Source organism: Osmerus mordax, chromosome 5 (genome assembly GCF_038355195.1).
Source record: "Osmerus mordax isolate fOsmMor3 chromosome 5, fOsmMor3.pri, whole genome shotgun sequence".
In the NCBI taxonomy this organism is placed as follows: Eukaryota; Metazoa; Chordata; class Actinopteri; order Osmeriformes; family Osmeridae; genus Osmerus; species Osmerus mordax.
In genome coordinates this window covers 7,711,844-7,739,703 of record NC_090054.1, presented here as the reverse complement: position 1 = coordinate 7,739,703, position 27,860 = coordinate 7,711,844, and the positions used below count along the sequence as shown (strand labels likewise).

General features: G+C 40.0%; 1 protein-coding gene across 1 annotated transcript in view; it reads right to left on the bottom strand.

Annotated features, from left to right (window-relative positions):
* The window catches only part of LOC136943695 (CUB and sushi domain-containing protein 1-like), a 402,237-nt gene that overhangs the window by 28,257 nt on the left and 346,120 nt on the right, over nucleotides 1-27,860 (bottom strand). Inside the window, 7 exon segments of the mRNA XM_067237118.1 lie at nucleotides 85-261; nucleotides 22,640-22,822; nucleotides 23,030-23,203; nucleotides 24,632-24,653; nucleotides 26,695-26,888; nucleotides 27,040-27,213; nucleotides 27,343-27,516. Of these exon segments, the coding sequence (XP_067093219.1) occupies nucleotides 85-261; nucleotides 22,640-22,822; nucleotides 23,030-23,203; nucleotides 24,632-24,653; nucleotides 26,695-26,888; nucleotides 27,040-27,213; nucleotides 27,343-27,516 (1,098 nt within the window).

Sequence of the window (27,860 nt, the reverse complement as noted above, 5' to 3'; positions counted from 1 at the left end):
CTGTCTACCTGTGCTTTGGTGGGCATGGCCTGTTAATGTGTCTGTTCTGTGCAGTGATGGACACTTGTGTAGTTGGGGAAATACCTGTGCAGTCGGGGGCGTGTCCGGTCCAGGTACCGTTGGTGGTACAGTGTCGGGTGGTGAGTCCGGAGGTCTTGTAGCCCTCCCAGCAGGCATAGGCCACAGAGTTGGAGAACACCATGCCATCGCTGAACACAATCCTACCATGAGCCGGGGTACCGGGGTTACCACAAGACACCGCTAAAGGGGACAACCATACAGTGTCACCATAACAATCATAGATGGGTTACCATAGCAACACACATGAGTAAGAGTTGTAAACACAAGTCTTTCGTAATACATCTTGTTTGTGGTCAAGCATGAGATTCGTAGATGTATAGACAGATCATTCAGAATCAAGATTCAGCATTAAATTGGGAACATTATTATATACAGGCACAATCACATACACACACAATTATTTCAAATAGCATAACATGGCACCCGGCGATAAAAAACGTCCTCCTACTTCCCCTCGCTTCAGTTAGAAGTGTTAATACACGTTTATGCTGAATCTGAGCACATATTACGGAAAAAAGGCAACACGGCTGTAGCAGCAAAGGAGAGACAATTGGCATGGGAGACAATTGCTGGCTGAGTCGATGCTTATTGGGTGTGCTTTGCCTTCGGCAAGGGCACAACCTTTGTTCTCTCACATATATATTATTATTATTATTATTCTTTTTGCCCCCCTAAAACTCAGTCAATATTTGGCCTACATAGACAAAGTAGGTGTCAAAAGTTTCGTCTTGGTAGCGATTGAGTTGCTTCTATTGGAATTTACGTTCCGTTGCATGGTTTAGGCTGAAGTTAAGTTTTTGTGGCGAAAAGTGAAGCTAACGGTGGCTAATTTGCTAGCCACAGTCACTGACGTTACTAACGTCACTACGTCACTAACGTCACGAAAACATGCGTGACTACCTTTGGCAGAACATTCGTTTCGCATCTGTTAACTTGAGGGATAGCTAGGCTAGCAGCTGCAGAAACGCCACAAGAAAAGAGGCCAGGGTGATAACTATTTACTCATTTTACTTTGTGATATGACACACAATTGTGATGTGTAATGTACAATATAAGCTGATATTATTATTATTAACATCTACTTTCGGAAACAGTAGTCTACTATTTCACTGAAGTATTAGCATCATGACATTAGCCTGTGTTGCCCGGGCAACACATACTACAGTGGTCTATGATGTAGCGTTATCTGTTTTCAATCGTTAAAATAAACATTCCTCACATATACATTTTCGTTGTAGGATTTATTCTGACATTAGTAAACGATTTGTTGGTGAAATTACCATTACCTGTCGTTTCAAACCAGTGTAGCTCACTGCAACGCTGTAGCTTACGCGAGACACACTACAAAAACATCTACACTACACAGCTGTTTAGGAAGTCAAACAGCGACAGAACGGCACTCTCCTTACTTAAATCAAAAGTCTATCTAACTACTAACCTGAACTTCATTGCCACAGCCTAAACGTTGTCAATCTGTTCATGAAAATAATTAATTTCAGCCTAAACCGTACAACGGAACGTTAAATCCAATTCAACCAACGCAATCGCTACCAAGACGAACACAGCAGTAGTCTAGTACTGTACCGTAGTAGTACAATTTACCGGGGCAGCTTCTCCACACAGGGCTATATCGCATTTTGCGTTGTTACTGACAATGGTCGCTACCAGTGAGCTTTTTATGAATGAGCGATTTTCCACTAAATAAATGTCAAGCTTATTTACGTTTTGGGGGGCATATTTTCAGTTACCAGATGGTACTGTTTGAATCGCGATTCAATCTTCTACTGCCGGTAACGTCGTAGAATAATCTTCAAAGGGGGTTCTTTATTCATGAATAAAAGCAATATGAGTAGGCTAAATGCTTGAAAATATCACGAGAAGGGAAAAACTTAAAAGGACGTTTAAGTCATAGAGATTAGGTCAATTTTTACACCGGTCTGCCAAATTTATTCGTTTTGATTCAACGATGAGGCTGCCTCTTGCAGGGGAAATGAGAAGACATCTATTTCATTCTACACTTCACTCGTATTTTCAGTTGTAAATGAGCAGCAAAAAAAATATGCTTTTAAATCTATGTAATCTTTATAAATAATAAGTATGCATTTTTATATAACATATACAGAAATATCAGTTGTAAAAATGTCATTCAAAAACGGACCCCTGTGCAACCGACGCAAGCAAGCACACCCTACAATTTCCCCAGAAATTGTACCCTCTCTAGTATTTGAATGCAGTAGCCTAGTCCATACATTGAACATTTAACCACACTGTCTGTTAATATTACAGTTGAAAAAGTGGTGGAATGTAATCCCACGGGCGCAAAAAAAATTCTAGATTTTGTTTTGAAAACAGAGGCCTGAAGAGGCCTAGAGGTGGTAGGTATTAGCTGGAAGGCAGAATTGGACCACAGCTGAAGCCTTACCCAATTCAAATCAAAAGTCAAACATAATACCACAATATATTCATATTTGGCACGTTTTTATAAGAGTACATCCAGGCGTTTTCTAAAAGGGCCTTTTGGAGACTCCAAAATTACCCTTTGTAACCAAGGTCAAATACTTAGGATAAAAAGGTATTATTTTTCAGAATTGTTATCTCTAATGAAAGGTGGTACTTAGAACAATCATATATTATAGCTAAATCCCCCATTAGTATTGCTGAAACACAAAAACTGAAGCATGAACACATTGGAGTGCTTCATCTGATTTAGCAGGTTTGACGCACAAAGAACACTGCTTCTGTCATCCATTTTGCGCCAGGGACTTTTATTTTGAAGGCTCCACAGATACCTATCATGTTATGGAAGCAAATCGTGACCAAAATGAAAATGCATTTCCAGAAATGCTTTTTCATTTTAAGAATGTGGCTGCATTATTTGACTCATAAATGAAATTAGTAATCAATCATCCTATTTGCATTTTAATTTTAATTTTTAAGAGTGCTCAATCTTTCACTTAATTAAAATGAAAAAGAAAGACATTTGAGATTTAATTTTCAAAACATGCCCCAGTAAATAGATAGCAGAATTCAATTTGAAATGTAAAATTTGAAAATGAAAATGCATTTCCAGAAATGCTTTTTCATTTTAAGAATGTGGCTGCATTAATGGACTCAAATTTGAAAATGCATTTCCAGAAATGCAAAATAAACGAAAAAGCATTCTGAGCGGCGCAGCAGAGTGACGTCAGTAGCCGCTCTTCTTCAGCTCCCTGCTGACCGAGCTACCCATCTTGTTCGGTAGGGGGCGGTGTGCACATCTGCATTGCATTACATTGCAAATGTGCTGAGAAATTGATTGAATTGCCGGGTCTTTAGAGCAGCGTTCCCCAACCGGTGCCCACCGGTCCGTGGACCTGTACCGGTCAGTGGGTCATTTCGTACCGGGCCGCACAAAAAAGAATTAATAACATTATATCCTTTTAATTGATTATCAGAGTCTGAAAGACGTTTTATTCTGAAAAATGACCGGATTCTCTCCTTCTCCGCGGGCCTTTTCCCCTGAGCAAAAAAGCTCTGCAAAGACGTTTGTTTACTCATTTTTTAGCAAGTTTGTGGGCTTTATTGAGCTGTATCATGCGCGTCTCTTCCTCTTGACACATGACAAGTGTTAGTTACCACTCAATGAACCCTGTTTGAGACAACAACTCTATCTGTGTTTTGGATGAAGGCTATCCTGAGATCGCCATTAAAGCACTGAAAACCATGCTTCCATTTCCAACATCAAGCGGGATTTTCTGCCGTGACAGCAATCAAACAAAATTATGGAATAGGCCTAAACTGGATATAAGGAACGCACTTCGGGTGTCACTGTCGTAGCTTATAGTCTCGTTTACACACAACAGTGGGACTGACACATCGAAAGCTAGCTAGTAACAATATAACGATGGAAAACCAGGCTAAGAAACTTAAAGATGGGGCTGAAAAATTAAGAGACAAAAATACATCACATTCACTAGACATGGTTTTGTCAATTGAAAAAACGGCTATGTTTATTTTACATAAAACTCCAAAAACTATTTTTCTCGCACGCTCCGCGCGCTTGCATTAGGTGTGAAAGTCACTAACTAGGATCACATCAAACCCAGAATGTGCTTGCATTAGCAGCGCAGCTGTCCAGGGCCTATCTTTCCTCCCAGTCCGTCCCTGCCGGTCCGTGAAAATATGTCTTACATGAAAGCGGTCCGTGGCGCAAAAAAGGTTGGGGACCGCTGCTTTAGAGGACGCATCACAGATCATGGCGCTCCCTCAAATTGTGCAAACACTGTTAGAATTAGCTGAGCAGGTAGAATCTAATAATACATCTGAGTCTGATGCCTGTGACCGAGTAGAACAAGTCATAGAGAGCTTGGCTGTATAATGAAAAATGTAGCGAAGAAGGGGGTGAGCCAATTAAATTCTTCTTCTTTTAGTTTAAAGGCGGTTGGCAGGACAACCGCCAGGTAGTAATTTTATTAGACAATCAATGTATGTTTGTGCACCAGTGATTTGATTTAAATGACCTGACTTATCTCTCGAGACATAAGTTACATTATATTACATAGTCTCAATAGCGGTATCGATAAGCTCGGACCTTATTGATCTTCGGGTTTTGAGAAATTTGGAACCGGGTGCTTACAGAACCGGGTATCAATCCCCATCCCTAGCTAGCCTACGTCACAACGTTGGCACACGTTAGCAACGACGCATTAGATACGACGTACATAGAGACTGTTGCACAGCAAGTATCGTATCGTGCCATGGTGTACTAGCAGCATTATACATTTAATCAATTCAAGACTTGAATGTACAGTAAGTAATAGGGCTGCAACTAACGATTATTTTAATAATCGATTAATCTGTTGATTCTTTTTTTGATTAATCGATGAATCGGATAAAAAAACAAAAAAGCATTAATTTCCAACCCTTTAATCAAAAACAGAACTGACAGTGCAAATTCACAGTACAAAAAATCTTCAGAATGTGCATAAACAGGCACAACATTTTGAAAAAGTTATTAATATTAGCGTGGATTTAATGCTATTTTCCAAGATGAGCAATTTATTTGAGTTTTGTTTAAAACTTTAATGAAAATTGAAAGGTTGTGGAAGTAGGCCAGACTTTATTAGAATAATCTGGTGTATATTTAAGATTTTTTGACACAATTTTGAAAAAAGTTAAGATTTGCGAGGATTAAGCTATTTTCAAAGATTAGTGATTTTCTATCATTTTATTTGAAACTTCATTGAAAAAGTAAAGGCTGTGGAAGTATAAAATACATTGTTAAGATACTCTGGTGTCTGTTTGAGGTTTTATATTCCAAGAAATATTATAAAAGTCTAAATTTTTCTAAATGGTATGGGTTGTTTTCACCCGGTCCCTAACGCGATGCGGCAAAGTAGTGTCTTCCGAATGTGAGACGAATGTGGAATATGAAAATAACTTCACCTCGGCCAATTAACACACTGTTTCGATGTATTTAGTGTGAAATGCTCCCACACCTTGGATGACTTAGGTCGTACTGATTTCTCTGCCTCCGCCATGTGTTTCAGAACAACGTTACTCAACAACGTCTCTCCGATGGCCTTTCCTCTACCTTCGCTCCGCTCCGCACTCAACTAAACTTTTTTTTTTAATACTCAAACATCTCCGCGACATATTGAGTGGCGTAATAATCGCACGACACAACGAATCGATAATGAAATTCGTTGCCAACGCTTTTAATAATTGATTTTAATCGATTTAATCGATTCGTTGTTGCAAGCCTAGTAAGTAATGTCACATTAAAGAATGTATTTAAACTCAAGCTTGTGTGGTGCGTCGCTGACTTAAATGCGACAGCCTAAACTTTATGTCAAAAGAAAGTTTTTAATTTCCGTTGCATTCAAATAATCCCCTCAGTGTAGTTTGGCTAGCAACAGCAGCTAGCACTAGGCTACAGTAACTTGCTCGTAGCACAATTCAGCTTCTCCAGGCAGGGCTCCAGACTGAGACCAAAAAATCGCTTTTGGCTTTGTTACTGACAATGATCGCTTCCAGCAAACATTTTTGGAATTAGCCATTCCCCCTAAATCAATATCAAGCTTATTTACGTGTTTGGGGGCATATTTTCAGTCATCGGATGGTACTAGTACTGTTTGAATCGCGATTCCATCTGAAAAATACTGCCGGTGACAACGTGGTTAGAATAGCTTGTTTCAAAGGGGGTTCAGCTTGTTTATTAAATGGACCCATCTGCAACCGACGCAAGCAAGCACACCATACAATTTCCCCAGAAACTGTATCCTCTCTAGTTGGGTGTGCTTTGCCTTCGGCAAGGGCACAACCTTTGTTCTCTCACATATATATTATTATTATTATTTTTATTCTTTTTGCCCCCCTAAAACTCTTAGATGTAAATTTACGTTTACATTTAGTCATTTAGTCATTTAGCAGACGCTCTTATCCAGAGCGACTTACAGCAAGTACAGGGACATTCGCCCGAGGCAAGTAGGGTGAAGTGCCTTGCCCAAGGACACAACGTCAGTTGGCATGACCGGTAATCGAACTGGTGACCTTCGGATTACTAGCCCGACTCCCTCACCGCTCAGCCACCTGACTCCCACTCCCAATATTTGGCCTACATAGACAACGTAGGTGTCAAAAGTTTCGTCTTGGTAGCGATTGAGTTGCTTCTATTGGAATTTACGTTCCGTTGCATGGTTTGGACTTAAGTTAAGTTTTTGTGGCGAAAAGTGAAGCTAACGGTGGCTAATTTGCTAGCCACAGTCACTGACGTTACTAACGTCACGAAAACACGCGTGACTACCTTTGGCAGAACATTCGTTTCACATCTGTTAACCTGGGGGATAGCTAGGCTAACTATAGCTTTACTGCAAGGCAGCTGCAGAAACGCCACAAGCAAAGAGGCCAGGGTGATAACTATTTACTCATTTTACTTTGTGATATGACACACAATTGTCATGTGTAATGTACAGTATAAGCTGATATTATTAAGGAAGTACATCTACTTTCGGAAACAGTAGTCTACTATTTCACTGAAGTAATAGCATCATGACATTAGCCTGTGTTGCCCGGGCAACACATACTACAGTGGTCTATGATGTAGCGTTATCTGTTTTCAATCGTTAAAATAAACATTCCTCACATATACATTTTCGTTGTAGGATTTATTCTGACATTAGTAAACGATTTGTTGGTGAAATTACCATTACCTGTGGTTTCAAACCAGTGTAGCTCACTGCAACGCTGTCGCTTACGTGAGACACACTACAAAAACATCTACACTACACAGCTGTTTAGGAAGTCAAAAGGCGACAGAACATGTTCGGCACTCCCCTTACTTAAATCAAAAGTCTATCTAACTACTAACCTGAACTTCATTGCCACAGCCTAAACGTTGTCAATCTGTTCATGAAAATAATTAATTTCAGCTTAAACCGTACAACGGAACGTTAAATCCAATTCAACCAACGCAATCGCTACCAAGACGAACACAGCAGTAGTCTAGTACTGTACCGTAGTAGTACAATTTACCGGGGCAGCTTCTCCACACAGGGCTATATCGCATTTTGCGTTGTTACTGACAATGATCGCTACCAGTGAGCTTTTTATGAATGAGCGATTTTCCACTAAATAAATGTCAAGGTTATTTACGTTTTGGGGGGCATATTTTCAGTTACCAGATGGTACTGTTTGAATCGCGATTCTATCTTTTGCCGGTAAAGTCTTAGAATAATCTTCAAAGGGGGTTCTTTATTAATGAATGAATGCAATATGAGTAGGCTAAATGCCTGAAAATATCACGAGAAGGGACAACTTAAAAGGACGTTTAAGTCATAGAGATTAGGTCAATTTTTACACCGGTCTGCCAAATTTATTCGTCTTGATTCAACGATGAGGCTGCCTCTTGCAGGGGAAATGAGAAGACATCTATTTCATTCTACACTTCACTCGTATTTTCAGTTGTAAATGAGCAGCAAAAAAAATATGCTTTTAAATCTATGTAATATTTATAAATAATAAGTATGCATTTTTATATAACATATACAGAAATATCAGTTGTAAAAATGTCATTCAAAAACGGACCTCTGTGCAACCGACGCAAGCAAGCACACCCTACAATTTCCCCAGAAATTGTACCCTCTCTAGTTATTATTTATTTTCCCACCCCTAAGGATCTGTCAATATTTGGACTACATAGACAACGTTGATGTCAAAAGTTTCGTCTTGCTAGCGATTGAATTGCTTGTATTTTTATTTACGTTCCGTTGCATGGTTTAAGTTGAAATTACATTTTGGTGGCAAAAAGTGCCTTTTGTCAACAAAGGGTACTCAGTGCTAGCCTACATCATAACGTCAGCACACGTTAGCAACGACGCATGGATACAACCCAAGCCCCCATCCCTCGCCCCTCGGCTTGAAGCAACGGCCCCGGTGGATGTAGGTGGTATTGCATTTCTTGTTAGACTTCCGGCTTTTCCGGTCGTTTTTATTTTATTAACTCCAGTCAACATTTACAAAACTATCTCCCCCAATAATTTTTGTTCGATACTACTAGCTTTTTCATAGAATAATTTTTCCTGATTTTTGCTGAGTTTGAAACCATTCCGAAATGGGTAAACTAGCACCCCATTTATTTGCTTACGTCAATAAAAGTTGCCTGCAAATGTGCTCGCGGATATTAACAGGGCACGAGCACAAAAGTTCTCATTGGCCGATAGCCGATTTACCTGGAGCTGAATGAGCCATATTGAATGAGCACAGGGAGAAATGGCTTGAGTTGCCTGCCCTGTTGTAGCAAGTTTAGCAAATGGTTGTTACACATACATGAAATGTTGTTAATATAGTTTATTCCCGTTATTTTAAAACAGATTAGATTTTTCTGTCAAGAACGTTTTTACGTTCATGACATGATGGCAAATATTATATTATGTTAAGCGTGAGCATATATTGTCTATCTGGAGCAAAGACGAAGATTAATACTTTAACTGATAACCACAATAAGAAATGATATAAATATGATTAGTCTTGCCTTCAGAAGCTTTTGTTAAACACACCCATTATTCTTTTTTTTAATCGTGTCATCAAGCCAGACTGCTTTTTGTGGGACAATGAAGGTCCTCAGTGACTATGTTTCACCCCCACTTATATTTACATTTAGTCATTTAGCAGACAGTAAGTACAGGGACGTGCCTTGCCCAAGGACACAACGTAATTTTGCACGGCCAGGAATCGAACCAGCAACCTTCTGATTACTAGCCCAATTCCCTAACCGCTCAGCCACCTAACTCCCTGATGGAAACATCTTGTATATTGGCCTAGTTCTGTTAATATGCCCCTTTCAAAGGCAAATTTTAAATAAAGTATATTTTAGACACACTTCTCAAGCTTTTATTTTTACATTATTTCCAAGTCTTATTAGATCACGTTATATCCATTAATAGGCGTTTGGTTTTGTAAATTGAACATATAAAACACAGCCCACATTTCTACACTGATATGTAAATTGAAGGCAGTGTGAATTTCGTTTGAATATACAGTTGACAGTAAGCTATGGTAAGTCTGCATTATGGAAGATTTCTGTTACCAAAATAACTATTAAGCTTTCTTTGCCTGGCGAGAACAACGACGGCACTAGGTGTTCATGTTAACAATTTATTTAATCCGATACAATGCGTTGGAAATCATACTCAAATCACAAGAAAAAATGCAACATATGTGATGAGTTCCATTTAGAATAGCCCTATATTTAGCCCTATAGCATATTTCTAAAAACCAAGTGAAAGGAATACTATACAGTGACAGCATACATTTCCGTAAAGTTTGCATCATGTCTCTGATTCTTATCGGACTTGAACCCCATTCTGCCACTGCAATGCCTTAGCTCACAGCCTCGCAACCATATAAATCTATGCTCGCGACTGGTTGTCGCAAAGTATGACGTGTACAGCTAGTTGCAAGCGTACACGAGGTTAAAAAATACACACTGCTGGGTGATTGATTTTTTAAAAGTCGCCTTTCTGTTCTAAAAAGCCTTTTAAAATCTCATTGACATCATCCACATTGTACGTCCTGAGATACTGCTTGACGGCAAGCTCTGGTTACTTCCACTTTTCTCTCGAGGCATCGACAACACAGCTGACAGGTTAGGCTCTCCTTGTCAATACACATGCTAGAAAGAGTTTTGGTTTACTAATGTTATTGCTAATGTTGCTAATGCTCTGACATTCTGGTTCTGCTTTGGATGCCATCAAGCGGGATCTCTGTTCGTAGTCAGTCCTTCACTAACCAATCAGAATTCGTTAGCAGAATGCTAGCGTGTAATGGGCAACAACGACTTACCCTGTAAGAAATCGAAAGCACATAAGTACTCGTTCATTCAACTTTCGACCTGTAATCCATGTTGAACATGCAAAAACTACAATCAAATCTGAGATTTCTCAACGACAATTGAGAGACAAATTTAGACGTTTAGCTCCATAGACTCCCATTCATTCTGCACTCGACCGCGATCACTCCCAGTGGAACTGCAACAAAATTTGGTACAATGGGGCTTAATGGCCAGGCTCTCCTTAAACAGGCTCTGATACAACGTGCATAGATGTGCTGTTGCACAGAGAGTATCGTATCGTGCCGTGGTGTACTAGCAGCACATGTAGGTTACATTTAAGCAAATCAAGACTTGCATGTACAGTAAATAATATCACATTAAATAATGTATTTAAACTCAACCTTGTGTGGTTATGGAGGATTATAGGGGCCAAAACTAAATAAATAAATACTTGGATAAATAAATAATTATATAACACAAAGCTTAAATAAATGACTAATTATATAATGAAATGCCTAATTGACATACAAAATATATAAATTACAAATTAAATGACACTAAATATATACATGTTACATATAGTTGTGTGTGTATATATATATATTTACGTTTTAATGTGTTCACATATATTTATACTTACATTTATTTATTTATGCTTACATTTATTTATTTATCCTTACATTTATCCACGGTGTAGGGAGTCAGGGGGCTGACCGGTTAGGGAATCAGGCTTGTAATCTGAAGGTTGCCAGTTAGATTCCCGGCTGTGTCAAATGACATTGTGTCCTTGGGCAAGGTACTTCACCCTACTTGCCTCAGGGGGAATGTCCCTGTACTTACTGTAAGTCGCTCTGGATAAGAGCGGCTGCTAAATGACTAAATGTAAATGTAACTTGCTGCAGCAAAATAAATCCGTCGTCTGCGTCACCAAAGGGGGTAGGTTTAAGCCTCTAATTGGTGAAATTATTACACACCAGGCAGGCTCAACCAGTCGATCAAGCTGTCTTCGATCTAGAGGGATCCTCTATCGCCTCACTGTGCAGCTGGGTGTGCGATACTGCAAAATGTAGTATTGATCCGATACCAAGGAGTAAATACAGGGCCATACGGCGCCCCTGCCAATATCAATGTTGCTGATTTGTAATATTACTTTTTACTTAGAACAGCAGTTTATCTACTTTCGTGTCGAGGGCACAATGCCTCAATTTAGGAAGTGAATGCAACATCAACATTAAAATTTGAATTAAAATTTAACATTTGAATTTTCATGATCATTTTCCTTTAATTACTTGTTTATGATTATGATCATAATAAAACACAGTCAAAAATACTGTTAATGTGTGCCGCTGAGTCGTGTTACTGCACGTACACGCCGGTAACAACTCACAGCCTAGCAGGGGAGGGGCAAAGTGAGCTTGAGCGAAGTTAGACGGTGTTTGCACAAGTTACAACCACTATGATGTAAAGGGAATTGTGTACTGAATGTAGAGAACAGAAATTGAAACTTAAGTAAGTAAGTAAGACTTTATTTATATTGCACATTTCATACAAGAATTGTAGCTCAAGGTGCTTTACATAAAATCAATAAAAACGATAATACAAGTGATAAAAGTAATAATTAAAATAGCAAATTATAAAAACAATAATATAACTAATAAAAGTAGTAAAACCCTTCTGAGATAAAATTACTTAAATGCTTCGGTAAAAAGGTAGGTTTTAAGCTGTCTTTTAAAAATGTCTAGCGTATTTGCTTCCCTAATATTTATGGGTAATTTGTTCCATAGTTTTGGGGCGTAATTGACAAAGGCCGAATCATCAATCTTCTTATGACTGCTTCTGGTGACCTCTAATAGGCCTGCATTTGATGATTGCAGTGTTCTAGCTGGTGTGTAGTTTATAAGGGAGTTAGCAATGTAGCTAGGTCCTTGTCCGTGTAGAGCTTTGTATGTGAGGAAAAGGACCTTAAAGTCAATTCTGAAGGTAACGGGGAGCCAGTGTAAAGTAGCTAGGACAGGACTAATGTGTTCTCTCCTTTTAGTTTTGGTTAATAATCTAGCTGCAGAATTTTGAATGAGCTGTAGTCTTTCAGTGGTTTTCTTGGGAAGACCAGTGAAAAGTGCGTTACAGTAGTCCAGCCGGCTGGATATAAAAGCATGAATTAACTTCTCTGCATCATTTTGGTTTATGAATGGTCGTACCTTTGCTATATTCCTCAGGTGAAAGAAAGCTGTTTTGGTCACTTTATTAATGTGAGAGTTGAAATTCAAACCTGAGTCCAGGATTACACCGAGACTCGTCACCTCTGGTTTAAGACAGGGGGTTAAGCCTCCAAGATTCTTAATAAGCATCTCGCTTTTGGATTTGGGGCCACACAGTAGGACTTCGGTTTTGTCTTCATTTAATTTAAGAAAGTTATCATTCATCCATTTGTTTATTGCCAACAGGCAGTTGGTAATGGAATTGATGGCCGTTGCATCGTTGGGTTCAGTGGATATATATAGTTGTGTGTCATCCGCATAGCTATGGAAATCTATGTTATGTTCTCTGATTATGTCGCCGAGTGGTAACACATATAAAGAGAAAAAAGTAATGGACCTAAGCAGCTTCCTTGAGTAACCCCGTAGCAGTTCTCATGTTTCTTGGACCTATGGTCACCTAAACTAACATAAAACTTCCTTCCTGTGATATATGATTTCAGCCAGTTCAATACACTATCTGTGAACCCAATAAGCTTTTCCAGTCTATTGATTAGGATGTCGTGATCAATTGTATCAAATGCTGCACTGAGATCTAACAGGATAAGGATAGAGACTTTATTTGCATCAGAGTTTAGTCTGAGGTCGCTAATGATTTTGGTGAGAGCAGTTTCAGTACTGTGATATTTCCTGAAACCTGACTGCGAGACTTCCAGGATGTTATTTTCTTCAAGAAAATAATTTAATTGGACTAAAACTATCTTTTCCAGTACTTTACTAATAAATGGAAGGTTTGATATTGGTCTGTAATTTGCAAGTAGACTCTTATCCAATTTGGGTTTCTTTAATAGGGGCTTTACAACAGCTGTTTTGAAGGCATCTGGGAAGACGCCAGTTCTAAGGGATGTGTTTATAATCTCTAGCACCGGACCTGAGACACTATCAAACACTCGCTTAAAGAATGTTGTGGGTATAGGATCAATATCTGAGGTTGTGGAGTTAGATTCGCTGACAATTTTGGAAAGTTCACTAAGTGTGATACAGGTAAATGTGCTCATGGTTATGTTGCAGAATCTACTGATGTCAGTTTCGACCCCACTATTAATAATACTCGCTCTGATCAAAGTTATTTTGTTCTTGAAGAACAAAGCAAGCTCTTCACATTTAACTGCTGAGGATGGAGTTGGGGCAGGGACAGTGTTTAGCAGCTGGTCAATGGTGGAGAAAAGAACTCTGGAATTTCTGGCATTTTCTGTAATAATGTTGGAGAAATATTCTCTCCTTGCTAGACGGATGGTTTTGTTATAGGTGGTTAGTGTATCTTTGTAGATATTGTAGTGGATAGTGATCTTTGTTTTCCTCCATTTTCTCTCTGCTGCACGGCATTTTCTTTTCGTTTCACTAACATTTTTATTTCTCAGCCATGGGGAGGTTCTGCTTGTGCACTTCTTTTTGGTTTTCAGTGGTGCAACAGAGTCTAACACAGATAACAGTGCATCATTGAGGTTCTCTACCATTTCATTCAGAGAGCAATCATGGTTAGTCGGCTCATATAGAGCAAATTGTTCAGAAAATGTCATCATAGCTGTATCGTCTAAATATCTTCTATGGACTAAGATTTCTTTTTTTTTTTTCTTAGGATAATTTCCACATTAAAAAGTATATAAGAGAGGGTTAGATCAGTTATTGAAATATTATTGATATTTAGTCCAGTTGTTATCACTAGATCTAGTGTGTTTCCGTGCCGGTGTGTTGGGTCTGTTATGTGTTGAGTTAGATTGAAACTGTCAAGGAGATTTAAGAGCTCAATAGTTCTTGGGTCTGCTTTTTTATTTACTTGGATATTTAAGTCTCCGTTTAAAACTACTTTGTCATATCTAGTGACACATAGTGATAATAATTCCGAGAATTCTTGTATGAATATTGGCGAGTGCTTGGGTGGCCGATATATAATAACAAAAAGTATTGATTCGGTTTTGAGCTCTATAGCAAGATATTCATATGATGTGAATTCACCTAGCTCAGTGATTTTGAACAACAGTTTAGAGGAGAAAATAGCTGCGACTCCTCCACCTTTTTTTAAGTATCGATCTTATCACGCCAGTATCAATCAATAGGCTACTGATACCAACGTTGGTATCGATACTATCGGTCTTGAGATCGATTCGCCCACCCCTATGCTGTACCATCTCGCCGAGGATCGTGAACACATTTTCATTGATGTCTGTGTCAGTCAGGGCCGATATCATTGCTATAATTTCAGCGAAGCTCTCAATATGATGTAAAAAAAAAAGGTGAATTGGCAGTTGCCTCCATCTCTTCAGCTACCGACAAAATTTCGACCACTGTAGCATGCAATATTTCATTCATTGAATCCGCACTAGGTGCTGACATCTTGAATGAGTCAAAAGCAGTCGATTCAAGTTGAACCATCAATCAGAGGCTAGTTACACCGTGGATAAATGTAAGTGTAGGTGCCATATGCCTATTTAATGTTTTTGGAACGCAATTATTCATGATTGTTGATTTATTCATATTTAGTGTTGGGTTCATATTTGATAATTGCTATTTACCTTCATTGATATTTTATTGATGTAATTGGTGCCTGTAACTTTAAGGGAATTGTTTTTGGGCTAATTGCGCTGCCGTAGCTGGGTGGTATATATGTTTTCGTATGGCTCAAAAAAAACTAGGAGTCTCACGGTTTTTCTGACCGTGTTGTGTCAACGTGTTCAGATGAAAAGTGTCAACAAATAAATCGTCAAAGACAACTCCGGCGGAACATTTTTTCTCTTTAGAACATAGAACACACGTCAACCATAGGCTCCAGTGTAGGAAGCGTTTTATTGGAAAACCCTACCGTAAGGATAAATAAATAAATGTGAACACATTAAAATGTAAATATATATATATATATATATATATATATACACACACAAATACATGTAACATTTATATATTTAGTGTCTCATTTAATTTGTAATTTATATATTTTGTATGTCAATTAGGAATTTCATTATGTAGGCTAATTAGTCATTTATTTAAGCTTTATGTTATATAATTATTTATTTATCCAAGTATTTATTTATTTAGTTTTGGCCCATAATCCTCCATATGTGGTGCGTCGCTGTCTTCAATGCCACAGCCTAAACTTGATATCAAAAGAAACGTTTTTCATTTCCGGCGCAGTCAAACAATCCCCTTAAGTTTGACTTAGTGATGGGAAGTTCGGATCATTTTACTGATTCGGTTCTTTGAATCTCGTTCAGTAAAATGAACGAATCTTTTTTCGAGTCATTCGTTCATTTCAACGGGGGGGGGGGAGGGGGAGGGGGGGGGGATATCCGTCCACTGCAAACACGCATCATATTCTCATGTAGGTCAGTGCATGACATGTGCACCAGCAGATACTATTTTAAAAGAAATTCCTGCATTAAAATAATGTATCATGACAGTTTGTATGATTTGGTCATTTATTATCACACTAGCATTTAATTATCACGGCAAACAATTACACTGCACTAAACTGTGAGTGTAAATGTAAAGTGAAAATAACAAAACCAGTCAGTATGATGACTTGAGCGAATATCATTCACGTCTTACTAAAACACGCGAAAGGGAATGAGGAAACTGTTTCTTCTACTAAAAAATACAATGCGGGTCACGTGAAAAAAGGATCCAAAGACTCGTAGTGTTGTGGAAAAACATCATATTGTTGTAATTATGAAGATGGTTAATGATTATGGACTTAAAAATATTTGTAATCACTCTTTTTTATATGCCATATTATTGGAAACCATATTATTACAAGTTATATTATAGGAAACCAGATGCAAAGCTGTTTGCTGAATATTGTTATTTCTAAACAATAGTAGGAGACATGAAGCCCAAAAATAAGGTTTAAATAATTAAAGGAAGAGTGGGGGAGAGGAGCATGTGTATGCTTTCATAAAGGACCAGGACGCACAGCTATGACTTATGAGACATATTTGTGGCCTTTCGCCCAGAAGCCTAATGCAGCTGGCTGTTCAAGGTCAGAAAGAGCCTAATTGGAAGAAGTGTCTATGTAGGAAAGTACCTGTTTTGAATCCCCTGAGACAAGGGATCCGCTTTGTAAGATTACCTAATGTCTACGAAACCAACAAATATCGTACCATATTAACATACAATGGGGAGAAGACTATATAAGTTAAATTGTCCGGAGAAAACTTCAGTCTGATCCCGGGATCACGCTCACGTTCTATTGGCAATCTTTGTTACCTGAGAACCAATAAAACACTTTGCATCAACCCTGCTGAGTTCCAGTGCTGTTTTTACATCTTGAGAAGTGACTGAAGACGTACAGAACTTTTGTTTCATCAGTAGAAAGACCGAGTCGGGAAATGAACGAATCGTTAGTTTCTCTAGCTACCAGTACAGAGCCTATGCAGGTCACGTGAAAAATGATCCAAAGACTCGTAGAAAGACCGAGTCGGGAAATTAACGAATCGTTCGTTTCCTCTAGCTACCAGTACAGAGCCTATGCAGGTCACATGAAAAATGATCCAAAGACTCGTAGAAAGACCGAGTCGGGAAATGAAAGAATCGTTCCCTCTAGCGTTTCCTTTAGCTACCACTACAGAGCCTATGCAGGTCACGTGAAAAATGATCCAAAGACTCGTAGAAAGACCGAGTCGGGAAATGAACGAATTGTTAGTTTCCTCTAGCTACCACTACAGAGCCTATGCATGTCATGTGAAAAATGATCCAAAGACTCGTAGAAAGACCGAGTCGGGAAATGAACAAATCGTTCCCTCTAGCGTTTCCTCTAGCTACCACTACAGAGACTATGCAGGTCATGTGAAAAATGGTCCAAAGACTCGTACCCTCTCTTTGAGAGGACTCGTTACTCCCGAGTCCTTGTAAAGATTCGTTCAAAATGAACGAATCGTTCACGCACGACACATCACTAGTTTGACTAGCAACAGCAGCTAGGCTAGCTTGCTCGTAGCACAATTTACTGAGGTCAGCTTCTCCACCGTGCAGGGCTCTAGTCTAAGATCAAATGGTCGTATTTGGCATTGTTACTGACAATTTTCTTTTGAATTAGCCATTTCCGCCTAAATAAATGTCAAGCTTATTTACGTTTTTTGGGGGCATATTTTCAGTTAGCAGATGGTACTGTTTCAATCGCAATTCCATCTAGCTAATAATACTGCCGGTGAGAACGTTGTTCTTAGAAAAGCTTGTTTCAAGGGGGTTCAGCTTGTGTCAAAGGTGGTTCTTAATGAATGAATGCAATATGAGTGGGCTAAATGATTGAAAATATCACTACTGTAGAAGGGAAAAACTTAAGGTGACGTTTTAGTCATATAGGTTAAGTTCATTCTACATTTACAGTACATTGAGTCATTTTAGCAGACACCTGTATCCAGAGCGACTTACAGTAACAGGGACATGATACACTTCACTTTTTGTATTTTGAATTGTACATGAGCAGCAACAAATGTAGGCTATGCTTTTAAATCTATGCGATCTTCATAAATAATAAGTAGGCATTTTTATATAAAATATACAGAAATATCAGTATATAATAATAATAGCAGTAATAGCAGTTAATAAACGGACCCATCTGCAAACAAACACACCCTACAATTTCCCCAGAAATTGTACCCTCTCTAGTTACAAATCTTCTTCTGCCATTGGGTCTATGGCAGCCCCTACAACCGTATGGTAAAAAGTTGTGAAATTTGGCACACTCATTAAAGGGGTGATTGACTTGGTTTTGGGGGTATTTCACACTGTTCCTTAAGGTCTCCAAATAGGGTATGTAACATTGGTTGGGCTGAAAATGGCCCGTGCTGTTCTATGCCCCCTGATACATCCATTGAAATTTTCCCGGGAAAAAACGCTAGGTTTTCTTCTTTTATGGTATGCTCATGAATATATACAGTCAGGTCCATAAATATTTGGACATTGACACAATTTTCATCATTTTGGCTCTGTATACCACCACAATGGATTTGAAATGAAACAATCAAGATGTGCTTTAAGTGCAGACTTTCAGCTTTAATTTCAGGGTATTTACATCCAAATCAGGTGAACGGTGTAGGAATTACAACACATTTGATATGTGCCCCCCCCCTTTTTAAGGGACCAAAAGTAATTGGACAATTGGCTGCTCAGCTGTTCCATGGCCAGGTGTATGTTATTCCCTCATAAAGGGAGTTCGTTATTTCATTGACAAGGAGCAGATAAAAGGTCTAGAGTTCATTTCAAGTATGGTATTTGTGTTTGGAATCTGTTGCTGACAACTCTCAATATGAAGTCCAAAGAGGTGTCACCATCAGTGAAGCAAGCCATCGTTAGGCTGAAAAATCTAAACAAACCTATCAGAGAGATAGCAAAAACATTAGGTGTGGCCAAATCAACTGTTTGGTACATTCTTAAAAAGAAAGAATGCACTGGTGAGCTCAGCAACACCAAAAGACCCGGAAGACCACGGAAAACAACTGTGGTGGATGACAGAAGAATTCTTTCCCTGGTGAAGAAAAACCCCTTCACAACAGTTGGCCAGATCAAGAACACTCTCCAGGAGGTAGGCGTATCTGTGTCAAAGTCAACAATTAAGAGAAGACTTCACCAGAGTAAATACAGAGGGTTCACCACAAGATGTAAAGCATTGGTGAGTCTCAAAAACAGGAAGACCAGATTAGAGTTTGCCAAAAAACATCTAAAAAAGCCTGTACAGTTTTGGAACAATATCCTATGGACAGATGAGACCAAGATCAACTTGTACCAGAATGATGGGAAGAGAAGAGTATGGAGAAGGGAAGGAACTGCTCATGATCCAAAGCATACCACCTCATCAGTGAAGCATGGTGGAGGTAGTGTTATGGCGTGGGCCAATGGAACTGGTTCCCTTGTATTTATCGATGATGTGACTGCTGACAAAAGCAGTAGGATGAATTCTGAAGTGTTTTGGGCAATATTATCTGCTCAGATTCAGCCAAATGCTTCAGAACTCATAGGACGGCGCTTCACAGTGCAGATGGACAATGACCCGAAGCATACTGCGAAAGCAACCAAAGAGTCTTTTAAGGCAAAGAAGTGGAATGTTCTGCAATGGCCAAGTCAATCACCTGACTTGATCCATTTGAGCATGCATTTCACTTGCTAAAGACAAAACTGAAGGGAAAATGCCCCAAGAACAAGCAGGAACTGAAGACAGTTGCAGTAGAGGCCTGGCAGAGCATCACCAGGGACAAAACCCAGCGTCTGGTGATGTCTATGGGTTCCAGACTTCAGGCTGTCATTGACTGCAAAGGATTTGCAACCAAGTATTAAAAGTGACAATTAGATTTATGATTAAGTTAGTTTATCCAATTATTTTTGGTCCCTTAAAAAGTGGGGGGGGGGGCACATATAAAATGTGTTGTAATTCCTACACCGTTCACCTGATTTGGATGTAAATACCCTGAAATTAAAGCGGAAAGTCTGCACTTAAAGCACATCTTGATTGTTTCATTTCAAATCCATTGTGGTGGTATACAGAGCCAAAATGATGAACATTGTGTCAATGTCCAAATATTTATGGACCTGACTGTAAATGAGCTGCACGCTGATTGGTTGGTTTACAACGAGTGAAGCTGCGGGGCAAAAACAACACTCACTGAAACAACGAAGGTGGAGACTTGAAATAAAAACATACAAATAAATCTATTGTGTCTACACAACACTGTTTTTAACAGATTGACTAGATATCATTTGAAATGATTACGTTAATTGTTTCCACTTCAGTTGTCGAAGCAAACAGGATTGCAGTGCTAGTGGGTATGGGTTATACTGGGTATACTACAGCTTAGCAAACAAACTATCATGATTCAACTCAGCTTCAGTTAGCTCTAGCTGTATTGCTGAAAAATAGATCTCGACAAACATGCATCTTGAATTGTAGATTTACATGACCACACGGGTTATTTATTTGAATGAAACACAGTCAGGAACATGAAATAACGTTAGCCCCATTGCCAATAAACTAGGCTAAATCATCACACATTCTATATGCTCTTGCAAGCTAAACTAGTTGACATGCCTACAGTCTAGGTGTTTTCGCTATCTAGCTGTTCTTGCAAATCATTGCGTTAATAAAAAGCAGATGAACTAGAGTCTAGCTAACATTGACTAGACGGGCATGGCTGATGTTTGTCTATACCGTAGCGTAGAAGATCCCTGTGCAGTTCGACCCTCGACACATTTGCGCGAACCATTTCACCAAGGACGGTTTTGAAAACCTGGGACAATGTAAAGCAGGATTTGCTATGAAGCTGTTGCTGAAAAGAGGTGCGTTTCCGACCTTACGTTCATCACAACCGCAAGCTGTAGTATGATTTTGTCGGTAACAGTTATTAGCAACGCTAACGCATCCTGTATCTAGCACCTGCCTTTCCCAGTTCTTTCAAATAGATAATCTAAAAAAGGTGGAGCCACCGAACTGACGCCAGTTCGGTGGCTTTTTCAAAAACTACCGTTTTACAGCTACATTTTTTAATTGTGAGATTTGCATAGGAAAGAGGTGTCAATGGAATTTGAGGTTCACTGTATGTCCATTTTACCCACTGAACTGTCGTTATTCAACTGTGACAAGGTAAACTCGGTTCTGCAATCAATGACCATTCATCACAAGCCAGCAGCTGCCAACTGTATGTACCTTACCTATGTGTGTGTAAAGAATGCTGATATGAAATATGAAAAACAACCAGTAGTCAATGTGCAAGCTGCCAATTGTATTGCATCCTGTTAAAAGTAGTGACGGCATTAAAAAAAATTAAGTACGGCCGATCGTATTGGCTCTTTGCCGACGCAAGGGGACAAATCATAAGACGGCTTATTAAAAGCTATATATAAGTTATATGTAAGCTTTACGGCTGTTTGGATGTCAACACATGCACGTGGCTGCCTGCTAAAAGAATTACATCAATTTGTTGGGTAATGCGTAGGATGTTCAAGTCAAGCGTAGCAGCGTAATTGGGGTCTGGAAATCGTATCTGCTACGCCAAAATCGTGTATGTTGGCAGCTCTGCCATAAGTGTCAGTGACAGGATGTCGGCTCTGTGTGGTCTGGCTGACCTTGCTACAGTATATATAATATATATTTACAGTATGTGTGTGTTTCATACTTAATATGAGAGTGCCAATAAGGCTCCCGCATGGCTTGGCAGCTGAACTCTCATCATGTTACGAATTAAACACAGAGTGTTAAAGGAGAGGCTGGCTGGCTGTTGCAGCATGGCCTGCTGAACCACAGCCAACAACCCATACACACATCATCATCTGGTGTTCACCTGGCCAAGGACCAGAATAGTTGACCATAAAGGTAATTGCAGAATATAATATGTGCTAGAAAAAACTATTCTCCATGAAAATTGCCATCAGGCTCCTGTATGGTCATTGACATCGTCATTGATTGACCTCTTAATAGTTACTTACACACTGTCCCTTTCAGCTGCTGGTTGCACTATCTGTAATTTTGCACTATTGCACTCACTGTACTCCACCTAGGTTAGAATAGGTTATAGGGTTGTAATAGGTTTTATGTGTATTTAGGGTTAGTATAGTGTATTATTTATTGTTATCTGTATATTTAGGAAGTTTTAGTATTTAGGGTTAGTATAGTGTATTATTTATTGTTATCTGTATATTTAGGAAGTTTTACTTATTTAAGCTTAGCATAGATGTAAATAATGTTCTGTGTACTTATTTGTTATGTTATGTCATGCAAGGTGCTTGCGTTGTCTTGTCTTAAGAATTTCAGTGCCCAGTCTGACCTTGTGTTGTTCTGTATACCTGACAATAAAAGACTTGAACTTGAACACTGTACAATGTAAGCAATGCATTACATTCCCCATCCCCACCAACGATAGTGGACAGCACATCCTGCCTTGATAATACCAATTAAATAACCTGCATTATCCCCAGAGTGGATAGTGTGGAGGATAATACTGTAACAGTTTGAAAACAGTGCGTGTAAAACTCCATACTGTGTATATGATATTGTTGCTATGGCAGCTCTTACCGTCACACACTGGTTGGGTTCCACTCCAGGAACCATTGTGAAGGCAAGTCCTCTCAGCTGAGCCAATCAGAGTGTAGCCTGCCTCACAGTTAAATCTCAACAGGCTCTTCAGTCGGAACTCCTCCCCCAATCTGGAGCCGTGGGGAGGGATGCCGGGATCACCACACACACCTGTACTACCACCTGGGACGAGGAGAGAGGGGTCAGTAAACACACACACACACATACACATATATACATAGATGAAGCCTGGGAGTAGGCATTGGATGAATGACAGCAGTAGTCACTGACTTTGTGTTTGAGTCTTTTACTGTCAGTCTAAAAGTAAAACATTAACGGTAGGTAGATGACAAAACATCCAGATGTGTGTGCATATGTGTTTATCAGTACCTGTGCAGTAAGGTGGCGTCCCACTCCAGCGCCCATCTTCCTGGCAATAGCGTGTGGCATTGCCCAATAGTGTCCTCCCTTGAACACAGCTGTACTGTACTAGGGAGCCCTGTGTGAACTGTCTTCCTGATATCACTGCATTAGGCGGAGTCCCAGGATCGCCACAGGAAATGGCTGCAGGTAAAAAGGGAGCTTGAGTGGTATATTCTATTAGATGTGTTTGGCTATTTTTAGCATGGGTTACAGTTTTTTGATGGATTGCAGAGATACAGCCAATAGCTGCAGTGGGGGGGGGGGGGGTGGGCTCACCAAGGCACTTGGGCAGGGCTCTGTCCCAGCGAGCATCTGCTAGGCAGGTAAGGAGTGACGAGCCCAACAAGTAGAAGCCAGCCTTGCAGTGGAATACCACAGAGCTCCCGAAGCTGAAGCTTTCTTGGTGGCGCTGTGGCTGGCCAGACTGACGCACAGAGTTCTCCACAAAGCCCGGATCGGAGCAGTTTACCACTGTGAGATGAAAGCAGATGAATGCTTAAGAGGGAAGGAGAGGAGGAGGGAGGGAACATGGAAGATGGATGGAAATCAATAGATGGGGAAGCTTGAGCTGCAGCGTCAAGCTTGAACTCCCCCCTTTTCCTCTGTCTAACAATCCACATCTCCCTCACATTCCTGCTTCATCTCTTTCGTCATATCTCCCCCCTCCTCTGTGCTGCTGCAGAAGATGAGCTAGTAATAAGACAGCCAAGTGCATTTGTTGCCTTACAGACTTGACAGAACATTGCTTTCACTCAGTGCCCTTCAGCAGCAACAGAAAAGACAGAAATACATATTTGGAGACAGTGCAGGAAAAAGAGAAGACTGGGAGAAAGATCAAAAGACAAAGACAGTTAAGTAAAAGACACGGAGATGGACAGTAGCACCAGTCTTTTAGTGTGCAGTAGAGACAGCAACAAGACCTGTCAAAGTCTCCTCCCTCTCCAAGCCCTCTGGGGAACCCCCCCCCCCCCCAACTCATAATTGGCAGCTGCTCCTGGCCCGTTCCTGCCTGTAATAGATATCATTATTCTGGTCAGCCGCCTGAAGACAGACCATTGTTAGAGGGGCCATTACTATACCTGTGTGAGGAAGAAATGGTGACAGAGCAGCATAAAATGAGGACAAGAGGAAGACACAGAGAACACAATGACACACTAAAGAACTTGCTACGGGGCTGGTGTGAGAAGTTAACATACTGCAGATGGTATGTCATCTCCATGTCTGCTTCCTTTGCCTTCATAACACTTCCTAACCAGTACCATGCATTTTACATAGGATAATATAGGCAATCAGGGCCTAACTCTATCCTGAGCTCAAAACTAAAATCAGAAACCACAGCTGTATCTTTTTAGCTGGACTAAGACCTTGCGATATTACTTCCAATTAGACTGTCAGGGCAATCTGATCTTATTTTATGTATTTTTTTATAGCTTATAAAATATTCTCAAATAAACAAAACAGTCTTAGATCCGCTGCTATAAAAACTCAGATGGCAGTTGTTATAGCTTTGGCCCGATCTGAATTGCTAGGGAGAGGCTGCTTGAATGCCGAAGTCAGCTGCCTTTGCACTAAGGTGTTTTTTTTTTTTCTTGTAGCATTGATATTCACATTCAGGTGGTGCCGTTTCAGGTGAGTTAGCATGTTTGTCGTGTTGCCGGTGTTATCGCCCAACTGGTTTCCAGACTAATTGGTTTCCCAGCTGTGCGTTCACCTATCAGTCTGCCTCTATCACCAGATTCGTCACAAATTCACAAACATATTACTGGAGATTTGCGATTTGCTGCAGCGAATATGAAATTATACGTGCGCACCACATTACATCCATTCACGACAAAATAAATGGAGACAAAATAAAACATTTGCAGGCTGTCATGAAGTGGGATTCGATCGCACTAGAGCAAAAACACGTAGTACACTAAAGTCCATTGCTTTACACTGCGATTGCTAAATGAGTTACGTATTTATTAACTACCTTGGCCTTCAGGCAACATCTTGTTTTGGCTTCTTCTGAAACAACTGGTTACCGTAGACACTACCCGAATGTAGACTACTAATCACGTATTTGGGGTTGTTTCGAGGCAATAGCCGTATTTACCACAACATCACAGCTCCTTCTGACACCACATATTAAAAATTAATACTAAGAACGTCGCTGTTAACCCAGACAATAAGATCAAAATACGCGTAACATTTGAAACACGGTCTATTTGTTTCTAATGCGATTTCGTGTATGGCCATGTTTCTTCGCTATGTCTTTTGAAATCAATTCATTTCATAATTTAATAATCTGATCAAATGTAGTGAGCACTAGGCTACATTAAAGCCATTCACGCCATAATAAATGCAGGGCTGCCAACTTTTGCAAAAACCTTGGAGTGAGATTTGGTATTTGGTCCCCAACGTTAACAGGGCTAGTTGGTTGGCGTTGCCTTTTCAGCGTGAGATATAGGCTACAAGGTGTGGTGTGAGAGCGTGTGAAATGGTTGAAATGCGTGTGTCTCACGGCCAATGCGTGAGAGTTGGCAGCCCTGTAAATGGAAGCTAAGAAAATAAAAGATTCTCTAGCTCGCATGATTCCACCCCACGAGCAAAAACACATCCATAATTGTAGTCCGTTGCATTACAACACGAGCTACGGAAGCACATGGAAAATTTATCAATTCAGTCACAAATGTATTAACTACCTTGGCCTTCAGGCACAATTTGTTTTGGTTGTTCTGAAACAAATGGTTACCGTATACACTACCTGAATGTAGGGTACTCATCACGAATTGGGGGTTGTCTCAAGGCAATAGCCATATTTACCACGATATCACAGCCCCTTAATGATAGGCTGACCACATATTGCAAAGTAATACTTAAATCGTCGCTGTTAACCCAGACAATACGATCAGCTTAAATGCGAAAATGTTTCTTTGTTTGACCTGGTAAACCGTGAATACATCGTTCAGACTGTTTTCGGAAGATGCGATTTGCACCAACAAGTTAACACATAACTTGAACCATAATAGGGCCAGGTACAGTGCAATGTAGTCAGTACAATAATACTGGGTGTTAAAACACACCTCTAGGATAAGTCAAGAAAGCAGGATCCTGGAATTTGATCGAATGTGAATATCGTATTCTTTTCTTCACTGCAGTGAAATAACCGGCACTCAACGGTTCTAATGATTAACACAACACAATCTCACCTCTCAAAGCGTGAAAAGGTTTTAAATCTTTTTGAAGCTGAATATCTGGGCTAGAGCTTTCCTGGTTTATCAACATTCAGATATGCGTATTTTCTTCAACTATTTTCAGATTTCAATGTATGAGATTATTTGAAAGTATACAATCTGCACTTTCACAATCTGTAAAATGAGTGAAGTGAGTTGGCCGACAACCGCCCCTTTTCATTGGAGCCCCCTTTCCACCCCTTTTCATTTTCAGCGTCACATATTTTCAAGACATCTAGTGTGTGTGTTTGTGTACTGTATTAAACATGTTGCAAATGTGTGTGTGTGTGTTGGTGTCTAGTGATTAAAAAAAGTTTCTGCCTTACCCAGATATTTTATCTTACAATATTTTTTAATACTGCTTTTGCATATGGGCAAGCGTAATTGTGTATAAGAGCATGTGCTTTACCTGTGCATGTTTGTGTTTCATTGTGTACCTCTGCAGACTGACAATGTGTTGCTCCACTGTCCGTTGATGCGGCACTGTGCCCTGGAAGCACCGTAAAGCAGGAAGCCGCGAGCGCAGGTGAAGTTAACCATGTCGTTCAGATTGAATTCACTCCCGTTTGTCCGCCCGTTGGCAGGGTTGCCCGGGTGGCCACAGGTGATGGCTGTAGGGTCAAAGTGAAGGGGATTTACACGGTCTGCCACACAGTGTGTGTGTATGAAGATAACTGTGTAAATCTGTACAGTAATAGACCTTTTCAACATCAAACAGTCAGACTGAGCAGACACAGACAGGGGAGAAGAAGGCAGACTTACGGACGCAGACGGGGGCCTGTCCAGACCAGCGGTGGTCCTGTTGGCAGATACGCACTGATGTCCCAATGAGGCGGAAACCCAGATTGCACTGATAGACCACAGTATCTCGGTAACTAGAACCGTCCCCACTGATGTGTCCGTTGGTAATAGGGTCAGGGGAGTCACAGTGACCCGCTAGGAGGGAAGACGGTGGGAAACAATCATTAGACTCATATTTACCTGCTGATGGAGAGAGATTAGTGCTATGAAGTACCAAGATTATGTAGTTTAGTAAAGTTTATAAACAGTTCCAGTGAACTTTACCTAGACACTTTGTCTCAGTGCCGCTCCAAAGTCCATTAACACTACACTCCCGGACATGGGACCCTACTAAAGTGTATCCTGTGTTACACATGAAGATGGCGGTGGCACCATATGTAGTCAGTGTACCGAGCTTGGTGCCATAAGGAGGGGATGGCAGATCTCCGCACGAAATAACTAAAGGAAACACACACACACACACAAACAAAGAATCAAAGTAAATAGGGCCAAAGATGATTTTTCACTAAATATGTGTGTCTACAATTTCACCTAAGAACCTGAATATGGCTGTACAGTCTGCATAGTATTCTTTATTCACCCACTTGTACATCCTGTACTTTATGGACAAAGGGTCAAGCCCACTCAAAGCTTTATTTGTATGTTATCATAAGTAACTGAATGTGTATCAATCGTCCTCCTCGACTATGACATCAACAATCCCTCTCTGACCCCTGAGTACCTCATCACAAATACACTGTATACACTGCTCTGTGTGTTTGCGTGTATAGAGCCATAAAGTT